At 36.2% G+C, this 13,359-nt stretch overlaps 1 protein-coding gene across 5 annotated transcripts in view; it reads right to left on the bottom strand.

Annotated features, from left to right (window-relative positions):
* TTC3 (tetratricopeptide repeat domain 3) overlaps positions 1 to 13,359 on the bottom strand; it is a 62,877-nt gene that overhangs the window by 40,051 nt on the left and 9,467 nt on the right. For 4 of the 5 annotated variants that reach the window (XM_035315751.1, XM_035315749.1, XM_035315748.1 and 1 more), the window contains exons 8-15: positions 12,725 to 12,810; positions 11,980 to 12,074; positions 11,011 to 11,073; positions 8,946 to 9,000; positions 8,144 to 8,306; positions 7,980 to 8,028; positions 6,924 to 7,047; positions 3,436 to 3,490 (exon numbers count right to left, since the gene is read on the bottom strand). In XM_035315751.1, coding sequence (XP_035171642.1) covers positions 3,436 to 3,490; positions 6,924 to 7,047; positions 7,980 to 8,028; positions 8,144 to 8,306; positions 8,946 to 9,000; positions 11,011 to 11,073; positions 11,980 to 12,074; positions 12,725 to 12,810 — 690 coding nt within the window. Of the gene's footprint in view, positions 1 to 1,610; positions 2,936 to 3,435; positions 3,491 to 6,923; positions 7,048 to 7,979; positions 8,029 to 8,143; positions 8,307 to 8,945; positions 9,001 to 11,010; positions 11,074 to 11,979; positions 12,075 to 12,724; positions 12,811 to 13,359 lie in introns of those variants that run through there. The other variant, XM_035315752.1, reaches the window with a different exon arrangement.

Here is a 13,359-nt window from a genome sequence, read left to right as displayed (position 1 = left end):
AATGAGGAACAAAATAGGTGTTTTAATACTATATTGGAATTGGTCAAAACCAGGAAGCAACTCAACTGTTTTCTCTGGAACATAATTAGAAAATCCTCAACTAGAACATAAGATTAGGTACATGAATGTGCGTAAGAATGCTCTTAATGAAGTCACGAAGTATTTACATTTCAAGAATTTTAAGTTGGAGTTTTCTTTTTACAAGACTCTGAGTTAACAGCAACGGTGACAAAATCCACTTCTTAAGAGAGCTTCCTTCTGGTAACCAAACAATTACAGAAACAAGGCAAAAATAGTATGTCTGGTCTGGTAAAGAAACAACAAGCAACTGACAAGTTCAGTTACAGAACTGCTGAGCATCACATGTTGCAAGAGTTCCTTATTACACACGTTAATGTTGAAGAGGGCAGAGGGGCAGATTTTTTTTGCTAGTTAAACATAATTCTTTTTACAATATAAGAATGCCTTTTTCTGCCTCAGCTACTTGTTCCAAGATAAAACAGTTCCAGCTATACTCTTTTAGAAAGTTTAGGAAAGGACTGTAGCTTCCAAGCAGTGGACACCATCACCCAGACAACATTCATTCCAGCACCTGCAGTTAAGCTGGTAGAGGACTGGAACCCAAATACAAGGTACAGCTACCAAATAAATCAAATGTAATAAACTACTGAATGCTGCTTAAGTTCAATTACCATAATATTGAATTTAGAAAAAAAAAAATCACCAATTTCAGCAATTATCTACACTTTAAAATGTTTATTCATGATACTCAGAAAATTATTATATATATGTTTTAGTATATATATATACGTTTAAAACACTGAAAGACACTGATTAGAGAAAAACAACGATTATCCATTTGACTAATCTGACTCAAGACAACAGAACGTCTCATATACTCATGTCTCAAGTTAAATCATATACATAGGCACCCTCGTGCATTGTGCCTCAATTAGTTTTTAATTAAAAGCTACTTAATGACAAAATATAAATTAATTTTGTATACATTATCAAAATTCAAATGTCATAAGGACTGATCATGTTCAGAACTATTTTATAACTTATTGAAAGTGACATGGGAGTACAAACAGGTGTCTACTGGAACAGTTCACATGTATTAAAAATTCCAAAGTAATACTAATAATCATTATAAAGTCCTCACATTAAAGATATTTAAATGATGGAAAACAGTATTTTTGAAGGCCAGACAACATTTCAATTATATCATCAGTCTACCACTGAGAGATAGAGATTATATTCCCTTTTCTTCATTAAATACTTTCCCCTCCTTACGGAACTGAAATATTCAAAGCAAAGCCTTTATGAAGATAAACCCAGACAAATCTTTCCTTGCACTATCAAATGAAAGAATTAATCAGCCCTATTATTTCACTTAATGAATTTAACATTAAAACCATTCAAAATAAATAGAAATGATTCCAGAAAATTTTCCTACAGAAACTACTACTCCCATATACCATTCAACTCAAAAGTATTTTTTAAATCTGAAAGTAGTGTATTTTTAAATGAAAGTAACAAGCAAATCTCGATGAATTATCATTAAAACACTTCAGCGAATGTATTAATTCAACAGCAAAGAATTCACTTACCCCACAAACATTTTAAAACATTAGAAGTAGCATTGCTTTTGCTAGAGATTTCCATTAGAAGCAAACAAAGATATTTAACAGAAATATACACATGTTCAGAAAAATAGTACATGCAAGCAAAAGCTATAATGAAAAAGGACAGTAATGTTAAGATAAGATACAGTGGCATAAAGTTCCTTTACATTAGCTCTCCTGCAAGCCACAAGCCTTTTTATGTGAACAAAGGATAAGAAAAAGAAAGCTGTTCATCCCCACCCACACGAAACTTGTATCAGCTAGTCATTCAGAGCATAACTCCTCCTTTCACATCAAAGCCAAATCAAATATTTTTTTCTACAACAGCACTGACATAATGAGTATTGGGGGGAGGAGGAGGAGGAAGGAAGAATAGAAAAAAATGGAATCTTTTTTTTTTCTCCAACACATTTCACTGTCCTATGATCTTTTCAGCCTAGACAAATTTTCAGTTCTCTACCTGCATTGCCTTTCACTATCCCTCTTCCCTTCTTAACCTCTCTAAAATCAATTATCCTTCTTGCTCAGGAACAAGTGAATTCAGACATTTTCATAGTCACTTGATTCAAACTTGTTCAAAATTCCCGATGGCACCATGCGTCTCATATTTTGCTCTGTTACACCATTTACATATAGTTCCTAAAACTGATTTTTCTTCCTGAGCCTGAGTTCCCCTTTCCAAAACCCTTCCCTAAATTATGCTTGCTGAATTAACACTTTACAGTTGTGTTGTCTTTTTTAAATAATCCTACCACATAACATCTTTTCAACAAATTTGCACTGACTTCTTTTGCAGCCTTTCTGCATTTTCCAATACACAAAAAGTTACTTAATTCTTCAAGATGTTTGCATATGATATCCAAAGTCTACAGAAGCAAGACCACTTCTTCCTACTGCTCATTTCCAAATATTATTTCATAATGTATCTTTATTGGCTTCCTAAAATCAAATTTTGAGTCCACACTTTGGCATCTGTTCAGATAAATATTTAACTATGTGAAGTCCAAAGAATGGTATAAGCGAGCGCTTCAAACTCCTGCCTGGTCAGGCATAGAAGAACTCACTGCCTTGAAGGTCACAGCTTTAGAATACAGCATGGACAATTTCTGAATATCAGGGAAATCTCTTACACATTTTCAGTTAAACTATGTTTGCCAGGTGATAAAAAACAAAGTTCAGGAAGAGAATTCACTTTGAAGCTGAGAGCTGTTTGTGCTTAAAAGGAACACACTCACCACAGTAAGGTAACTCCAGAACTGCAGTAAATTTGAAGGGTGGGAGGTCTTTCTACAAAAGTGTTTTTTTCATTAAAACAAAACAAAAAAAACTGAACAATACCAGCTTACATCTCTTAAACTTTGTAGCAGAAGATCCTCTGTGAAATAGCATCATTCCTCTCTAACTGCAGGAAGAGTTTCTTAATGATACATACAGAGCTTTTAGGAACCGTAATTATGGATATTGAAACTACCCACACACCTCTCTTAACTTTAGATCAGTTTAGATCCAAAATATACCTTCAAATGAGAAAAGCATTTCTAGCCTGTGACTAAGCATTCCACTTTTTAGTTTCACTTTCAATTCTGAATTCATCCGTATGAATTAGAGGGAAACTCCAAAAGAATTAAAGGAAATAAGGCACAGAAATATAGGAGAGAAGTAGTAATTTAGTAAGTCCACCTAACAAGAAAAAAGTGAAACATGATGGCTTAACATTGTAAAAATAACGGCAGGTACACTTCTACTTATTAATAATGGCAACAGCAAGGGAAGAACTGACTCAGACCTGAAAACAATAAAACAAACTCACTTGGTGGAAACTCCAGAGACCACTCTTTGCTTTCTGTTCTTGGGATGTTGGTGACCTAATGACAAACACATTCATTTGGTTTTACACATACAACAAAAACAGAAGTAGGTATTACTCAAGTTTCATAGTCACTTACCTTCATAAACAGACTATCTTAATCTAAAAACTGATTTGCCCATTTCAGTACTATGTGGGAATTACAACCAAATTGTAAACTGCAATTTAAACAAAGAAATCACAACTATAATACCATACACTATGTCACCAATGAAAGTAAAGAAATTTCATTAATCAAAGTGTATTTGTACATTTTTTCAATTTCACAACAACTTACATTATCTAAAAATACTATCACTTTTTGCAGTAACATTCATCTTAAGGAAAGATAAATTTACAGACCTACATTATGCCAATTTGCATGCATAAAAGTAGATTGAAGTTCATAAGATAGCAAAAAATCTTGAAGCACTTCTTCTAAGTTCTGCAACTCACTCTATTTTTCAACAAATTACTCTCACTTATCTTTCCTTCCCTTTGCCCTTGTACCTTAGTTTCACTCTTCCCGCTACTGCGTCACCTTTTTTCATTGCCCTGCCCTCCTGTGAAACCTGAAAAGGCTTTTTTTAAAATGTACGAAGTTTGCTGTGAACTTGCTAGTTGATTTGTATTATCATCTTGCTTTCATATAATATATAGTTTATAACACACTTTATATGCTAAGTTATAGGAAAAAATATTAGCTAAAAAAAAAAGGTAAACAATCAGAAAGGAGTACAAAAGTTTATCTTCCATTAATAACTAGTGCGAAAGAGAACAAGTACTTGTAGGCAAACTGGAAGTTGTGATATTAAATTTTGAATATGCTGTTACAGCATGACTGTCACGGTCCGCATGTGTCTAGCAAATCAGGCCACCTGGGAAAATTTATGGACCAGCATGATTAACAGTCTCCTCATAATAATAGACGTAAGTACTATGACACCAACAGCTGGGAGATTCCACTGACATCCATTAGTGAAATCCCCTGGAAACAACATGATAAGCCGTGACAAAATCCCCAAAGATTCCACTTTCCACTTTTTTTTAAAATACAAATATATATATATATATATATATATACACACACTGGTTTTGGCTTTAATAGAGTTAGTTGCTTTCACAGCAGCTCATATGGTCCTATCTTTTGGATTTGTGACCAAGACAGTGTTGTAACAATAATGAAATGACAATACTAAAAATAATGCTTTAGTTTTTGCTAAGTAATGCTTATACAGTGTCGAAGCCTTTTCTGTTTTTCACTCTGCCCAGCCAGCCAGCAGGCCAAAGGTAAACAAGAAGCTGGGAGGAGACACAGCCAGGAGAGGTCTGACCCAGCCTGGCCAGTGACATATCCCGTACTATATGATGTCGTGTTCAGCAATAAGAGCCGTGCAAAAGGAGGAGGAAGAGAGGTGACGTTCCTAGGTATGGTGTTTGTCTTTCCACGTTAACAGTTATGCATAATGAAGCCCTGCTTTCCTGGAAATGGTATGTATCTGCCTATTGAGTAGAAATAGTGAATGCATTCTGCATATTGCTTTGCTTCCATGCACAGCTTTTGTTTTGCCTATTAAACTCCCAACAGATTTCTTGCTTTTACCCTTCTGACTCTCTTCCCCATACCACTGGGAGAGAGATCAAGCAGCTGTGTGATGCTTAGCTGCCTATAGGGGTTTGACCCACAACATCATAGTAAGTCTTTGCACTTTTAACAATAAAAAAAACTCTAAAAGGCAGAGTTGGAGACTTATTGGTGGATTTCGTTGGCTATCTTTCACTAACGTGTATCCTTAGTTTAGTTATTTTTTAGGAACAAAACTCAACCATGAACAGAGAACAAAATTTAAGTTTCACTTCACCTTTTAAACCTTCCTCACCAGTTAATAAAAATAATATAGTAGAACATTAACAGTTGTAAACAGTTTTTCGTAATATTAAGAATTAATCCAAAGAATCACAAAAGGATACTAAAATAATGCAAGTCCATTTTGCATTCTAACAGTATACTATGCTTGTTTTAAACACACAAGCCAAATATATAATTGAGAACCATGAAATTTTAGTTTTAAATATGATTTAAGAGTACTATTCAACCAACATTTTTTCCATAGAAAAGAAACGTGTCAACAGAGCGACAAAATAATGGTCTGTAACTGTGTAAATACTTAGGATTGCAAGATCAGTGCAGAATATTCCTTAACAGCAAAAACCCTGTGTATGAATTAATTTTGGATAAAGCATCTTCCATGGAATTCCATTACACCAGTACACATTAACTAAATCCTCTCCTAAACCCATAGGGAAGTCCACATCTGAATGCCCACTGACAGGCAGGACCGGTCAATTAAGTCAGACATTTCTTCAATCTCTCTTTTAATAAACTTGGAGAGGCCTCTCTCTTCCTTGTGAAATGCAATGTCCATCTTTTCATTTGAGTAACCACTTCCTACCTTCTTTCAAATCCAAAGTTCTGAACATAATTTTATATCAAAGGAAAAGTGCACTTGCCTGAGAAAGTATGCAATTATTAAAGCATAACTGCTGCAAAGCTTCAGCCAAAGCATTAAATGACTGCAGTGGGTTTACATGGCAAGGTTTTGGTAGTGGGGGGCCTTAGGGGTGGCTTCTGCAAAAAGAATCCAGAAGCTGCCCCATGTTAGATAAGAGCCCCGCTGCTGGCCAGAGCTGAGCCAATAAGTGATGTTGTTTGTGCCTCTGTGAAAGCATATTTAAGAGAGGGAAAAAAAATGCGGGGGAACAGTAGCTGGGAGAAGGAGAGGACTGAGAAACACCCTTGCAGACACCAAGGTCAGTGCAGAAGGAGCAGTTGGATGTGGCCTGGAGGAGGCTGTGGCCCATGGAGAGCCCCCGCAGGAGCAGGCCCCGGGCCGGAGCTGCAGCCCATGGAGAGGAGCCCACGCAGGAGCAGGGGTCTGGGGGGAGCTGCCGCCCGTGGGGGACCCGTGCTGGAGCAGTTTGCTCCTGGGGGATGGATGGACCCCGAGGTACGGAGCCGTGTGGGAGCAGTGCTTGAAAAGCTGCTGCCTGTGGACAGCCCCCGCAGGCTCAGCTGGGGAAGGACGGCATCCGTGGGAGGGACCCCACGGGGAGCAGGGGCAGGGAGGGACCGCGAGGGAGCGGCGGAGACGAAGGGTTAGGGACTGACCGCAGCCACCATGGGGGGAAGGTGGAAGAGGGTGGATAGGGGGGAAAAGTGTTCTTGTTTTTTTTTCCTTTGTTTCTCACTTTTCTAGCTTGTTAATAAGAGGCAGTAAATCTTACTATCTCCCTTCTCTGAGTCTGTTTTGCCTGTGAAGAGGGGGAGCAAGAGAGCGGCCATGTTGTAGGTTGGCTGCCCACCCAAGTAAAACCACCACAATGACACATTCCAGGATGGAGAAAATTAACATACTGCTAGTCTGGTAATTAGCATCTGTAGCACAACTTACTGTTGTATCATGTTTCTGGTGGCAGTGGTGATCTTTAAGATCAGACTGTGCTCTCCTTCTGTCTTTTTCTATTTCTTTTTCTTCTTGAGATATGATTAAATGAGATTCTGAAGAACTGCAGTCTCTGGAAAGTAAAAAGAGAAAATGCTAGTTCATTAAGTGTTGATATCTTTTCTTGATACTTAAGATATCCCATATATACACTGAAAAAGGAAGTACAAGAAGCCTAACCCTCATAGAAATTGTAACAGCATAACCATATTTAAATGATTTGATCAAACATCCTTTTTATGCCTTCAAACTGCGTATTATTAGGCTAAGCAAAATCTCTAGCAAAAAAATAATACAAGAAAACAAACACAATTTCCTATGGATAGGTAGCACATCACTACAAGTAGACCAATAAAAATCAAAATGGTCTTTCAAGAAGTGTTTCAGTCAGTTAAGGCATATACTGCAACACAGATCAATCTGTGAATATGGAACCTCCTTACCCTCTCCAAGCAAAGCAAGAGCATAAAATAGATTTGACAAAGAAATGCTCCTACTACTTAGGATATACGTTTTTGATTTTTTGTTTGTTTGTTTTTGTTTTCTTTACCATTGCAAAAATTCATTTGCTAGCATTCAGCTCCGCTTAGAATTCAAATCATCTTAACGTCCTAGTGAACGTTATACAGCAAAGTTAACACAAAACAGTGGGTATGATTGCACAGACATTTTCAAATGCCAGGTTCCTTCAACAGCATACGTACTTCAAATAGGATGGAAAATAAACAAGAACATTTAATTGTTTCCTCTTATTTCCAGCACAGCTGTAACTTAAAATGCTGAAGCAGACTACTTGGAAGTAGAAAACATCACAAAGACAGCTTATGTAGGTCCTAGAGGTTCTCTTTACTCCTAGACTGCATTCTGGCTGCAGTTTTCATCTTATTTCTTTCATTTTTATTGTTTATATTTTGTTATATATCAGGAAACATCAATTTACAGTATTATGTAAATCTTATACTAGGCATTGCTAATAAAAAAACAGCAAATTTTGCAGTTGCTTACTTTTTCTCAAGAAGCAATTTCTTTGGTTTCTGCTTATATTCTTTAGTACCTGTAGAAAATTTTATAGGAAGGAAAAAAAAAATAATTAGCTAACTTCAAAGGAAAGTTACTAGTGAAGGAATGTGGCTATGTTCAAGGCAGATCTTCAGAAGTGAAAACGTTACCATTGATTTCTTCTAACGTCTTCTTTAATTTGTCATTTTGCTGAATAAGATCCTTCAGTCCATCAAGAATATTCTTGCAGAGTTCCTGAGCTCTCTCATTAGCCTCCAAAGCCAGTTCATGCTCCCCCAGTAATGACAGTGCCTTACAGAAGTGGTAGTGACCCTACATGGATACCAGTTTAAGTGTTCATTCACTCAAATAAGAAAACAGTTTACATTCAAAACAGCTGTAGTACAGCAGACAATATAAAGTTTTCACACACTTCAAAGTTACCTATTTCTTCTGCGAACAACCAAAGTTTTTAACAGCTCAGCACGCTGAAACAGCTAGATACCGCTCACAATGAATTACCTTCCCCCTAGCTTTGGAGCAGATCAAATTAGCTTTTTCCTCTAATTTCAACTAATAATTTGCAATCCTTTACTCTTCTTTAGTCCAAGAACATCAGGAAATACATTCTGGTCATTAATTAGGGTTTTTATTATTCTATGGACAATATATATTACTTTTAAAGCACTGTAACAACAAAGCTATGCACAACGATGTAATGTTTTTTCATCTTTACACATGCAGAACATCATGTAAGCAGGCGTATCAAAATAACATTTTTAATATAAAAATACAAGCAAGCTACATACATATCTGAAGCTGAATTCCCAGATACTCCACCCAATCTGCTGTAATTAATGTTTAATAACACTTCCTACGTAGATGTGTAAACCTGTAATTCAGACTGGGACCCTATGTTGGTTTACAGTACAAACAAAAAACAATTTTGAAACATATATGATTGAAACTAACCTTTGGCCAATTAGGCTTCAAAATCGTGGCCCTTTTTCCATCAGCAACTGCTCTCCTTAAAAAGAAGGAAGAACAAAAAAGGTTATTATTATTTATACTTCAGAAATCTCCAGACCAGGACTGCATTGTACAAGGCACTATAAGAAAAATGTAAGATAAATAAAACAGTTCACCCACTGTATAAAGGTAGGGTCACACAACACTTCTTAGCTGAAACTTACCTGGTTAAAATGTTGCAGTCTCAACTATTTCACACATCAAATATTTATTCCCTCCCTCTACCTCCTAGGTCTTCCAGCATTTCTGTAAATGAAGCTATCCCTTACAAATGGGCTCTAACAAGATATTTATTTAAAAAGCAAAGACTTTATAAGAAACCTGAATAACAAACCAAAATGTTGAGAGAAATCATATAAGGGAGTTGTTACATAATCACAGCTACAGATTTGAGAGTACAAGTATTAACTGCTGAGCACAGTAACCTGCAGTCAACTGAAGCCAAAAGAACATGCCTGACTTTTTATACATAATGTATCATGGAACAAAAAAGTAATTTTGATCAGGTCAGAACAGAAGTGGTCTATTACTACAGCAGTAGGAGAGCACAGAGCAGCAGAGTGACAGCCTCCACTGATACAAACTCTGCCCAAATGGGGCAGTTACCAAGCTGATGTACCTTTGGGTTCTATGATTTGCTTCTTCACAGAACTATGCCTACGTGTCAGATAAGCAGGATGCAGAAGATTATAACAAAGAGGGGTAACATGGATTACTTCAGATGAAGAAACTCTAGACAGTATGTACTTTTACAAATAATTCACTCCTTTGATAATTGGGTCATGCAGGCTCAGGGAGGCCATCAGGTCATGTTGCAGATATTTTCTAACTAGAGAGGTCCATAAAAAGCAGCAAGGAGCTATTTTATTTCCACACAGGGAAAAAACATGGGAGAAAAAACACCTGTTTCACATGCAAGTGTTTGTAAATTGCCTAGCCAGTAACACTGTTGTTTTTTTTTTTTTGCAGCTAGTATAGCAAGAAAGCTTGCACAGAATGATGTAAAGGAGGGAAACATTCTGTGGTAATGAAAGCTGAATTCCAAAAAGCCTGAAATAGCAAACAGAGATAGACACAGGCTATATAAGAAGACCTAAGCAAGGCCACAAGCTGAAGATCCTGACCATATCCAGCAAACAGGCAAGAGCTTCCACAAGAAACTGGACAGATGAATTAGCTGGAGTGAAGAGGCATAGCTGAGAATAACCAAGGTAAAAGATGATTGATACTGAGAAGTAGGACTACTTTAGATGAAGCAGAAACAAAGCTAGCGATTGTGAATGCTTCGCTGAAAGCTACAGCAGGAATTAAAAAGGATGTCTCTGATGTGAAATGCTGAAGAAGTGATTGAAAAGACCCGCAATATTTTGAAAATCACAATAATCATTGAAGAAACAGCTAACAATTAGAACAGAAGTTGGACCACATTCATATCACAAAGGAAACAAACAAGGAAAAGAAACTTGAGCAAAAGATAATGGTGTACAGAACATCAGGATACTAGGAGATGATGAAAGCCTGGCACAGTGCTATGAAAAGTTGCCATGAGCACTGTCAAAAAAAAACAAAAACATCATAACATGAGGCTAGAGACAAAGCCAAGCTGCAGTAAAAGGTTCATAAACATAAGCTGAGTAAAGGCTCATAAACATGATTTTCAGCTTAACAAGTGGCTTACGGAAAAATGACTCCCAGAAACATACTGATCTCTTCTTCATAAGGTTTACTTCTTCAAAAGGTTTAATAAAAATCACAGTACTCACTGGTACTGAGGGGTTTTTCCGCAAGTTGTATAACTCCTCTCCCCCCTCCAAATTTTAAATGCCATGACATACTGCCAGTAGATACAGCTACTACTACTTGTTTCTCTTAATATCAGTTTCCTGAGGTAGTAACATTACAATTAATATGTATTTTATTTTTTCAAATACTTCTTTCCTAAGTATGCTGCCAAGCTGCAGTAAAGGAGATCACAAACATTACAGATTATAAACATGGATTTACTCACTTGTACTGTCGTGTGAGAATTAAACAAAGAGCTCGGTTTCCATACAGAAGGTGGTTTGCAGGACTGAAAAAAGAATATACATATATATTGAAAAGTTAGTAATGCATATTATTTCTGGAAATCTTAAGAAAAAAATATTAATCATCTCAGACACAAACACTTGATTGAAGACAGCTTAACCAATCTTTTAGGAAGTTGAAATCAGTTTCAATTTGGGATTGAAATGTATCCTATTATGTGACATAAAATTTGAAGCAAGACATCACAAAGGTGATAATCTTGTCAAATGCATGACTATAAAGCTACAGATTTTTAAATAAAAAAGAAAAATTAGAACAATTTTTTTTAAATGAAAGTTGGGATTTCTTTCAGTTCCACCATATTCCACAGGTACTGCAGCTTTTACAAGCATTTGCTTGACTACAGCACAAGTAGCAATGACACCAAACCAACATGCTTTCACTAGTTCACATGTGAGCCACAGAAAGAGGACAAATGCTCTATATGTACAGGAAGCAAATTCTACTGTAAACTGTCTCCCTGTCCCTTCACAAAGGCCAGATAATTCTCCAAACCCCTTCAGCAAATGACTTTTGGGGAGAAATTAATTTACAAATTTGCATATATATGCAAAGAGAAAATATTTTAAAAATATAGTTTTTCTTGTTCACTAGGTTCTGCAACACTTCTGAGAAAATAAATATTTTGAATGATTGGTCATGCTTTTCTGCTAGCTTGTTATTTCCTTTCAGTTTTACTCTACTTACTATTAGTCATCTTAGATCAGCTTTCAGTCTAACACAACCTCTGGGGAAGAAAAAATACAACCAACCAGAAGAAATAAAATATAACCAAAAATGTGCTACACAGCTTCTTGGGGGGGGGGGGGGGGGTTTTTTTGGTTTTAATTAGGTATCATTTGGCCTCTAGAGTGGCTCATACAGTCTATTTAAACAGTTCAGTTCTTACCAAAACTCAATGGCTTTAGTATATGACATTATAGCGCAATCAAAGTTTCCTTGGGAAAACTCCTCGTTTCCTTTCTGTTTCATAGACTCACTGTTCTGTGAAATGAAGAAAAAACAATTCAGAAACCACCATGATTAAACTCAGTTGCAATGTGAAGTAAAGAAAACATCTGGCAAGAGTCAGCTATTTTTTTATGCTCCCAAAAAACACAAATGTTATGTATTCACTATTACCTGTAAAATAATGCTTTTAATTTGTTGTAATGTACTAAGATTTAAGGCACACAAATAAAAGTGATGTGCAGACAAGAATACAATGTACACCAATTACAAAGTAAGACTTAACTGAGGAGCTCCCTTGGTCTCCATAATACAGGTATTATCAAAAGCAAGTGCATGTCAAATAGCAAATTAGACTGAGTACAGCACAGCTCAACCAGTTCCACACCTGGTGCTTTTCAACGTAGTTCCTGGTTTCAGCAAGTAAGACATGGGACGTTTGGGACAGGACATGGATGGACACTGTCTTATGTACAGTGGCAACATAAATGACTACTGTTCAGCTTTTTAGATCTGGATCCCTCAGAGAAACTATTTATGTCTAGACAATTACTCACTCACTCTTTTGAAACCTATATCTTTGATCATTTGGCCATTTTTATAATTTTTTAACCCTAAAAACAAAACAAAACAAAACAAAAAAAACACAACAAATGATAATCACAAACGTTGAAATATTCTCTTACCTTCCTACAGTTTTCACAGGTCACAGCTTTAAATTCTTCAACTAAATTACAATCTTCCAAGGCAACTTTTGTTATATAACGTTTGCCTATAGACAAAATTCAGAAAAATGCAATAGATAGAGAAATAATCAAAGACAAGTAGAGTTTATCTTGTTAATAAATGTGCTCGTTTTTATGTCTGGAAACAAAATTTGGCATACCGAATAAAATAATAGAAACAAACTATGTGACAGAAGTGTTCAAAACAAAGGAATCATTTATTAGCAGGTAAGCCAAAAAAACTTGTCACATGCAGTAAAACCTTTATGCATTTGCTTTTTTTCAGGTAATCAAGAGAAACATGGCTTTATTTTAAAGAATTTGCATTTTTAAGAGCTGTTAAGATTTCTATTTTAAAGAATTTGTGCTTTGGTACCAAACTATAAAAAGATTCTTCTCCTTGCATGCTAGTTCAATTCCAATCACTCAGTTATTTACTGCAATAGCTGAGTTATAATGTGCGTATCTAAAACATAAGAGAAAACAAGCCATTCAACAGACATCAAAAACAGTGGACTTGGGAACCTGTTGTCATTTCAGCAGTTCTCCTGCTAGCCTGAATAGCCTACAGCAACTCCCATGAGCTATGTAGGCTT

The sequence above is a fragment of the Oxyura jamaicensis genome, chromosome 1 (genome assembly GCF_011077185.1).
Source record: "Oxyura jamaicensis isolate SHBP4307 breed ruddy duck chromosome 1, BPBGC_Ojam_1.0, whole genome shotgun sequence".
NCBI classification, from domain to species: domain Eukaryota; kingdom Metazoa; phylum Chordata; class Aves; order Anseriformes; family Anatidae; genus Oxyura; species Oxyura jamaicensis.
Note: the sequence above shows the minus strand (reverse complement) of the source record. Positions and strands in the feature narration are given on the sequence as shown.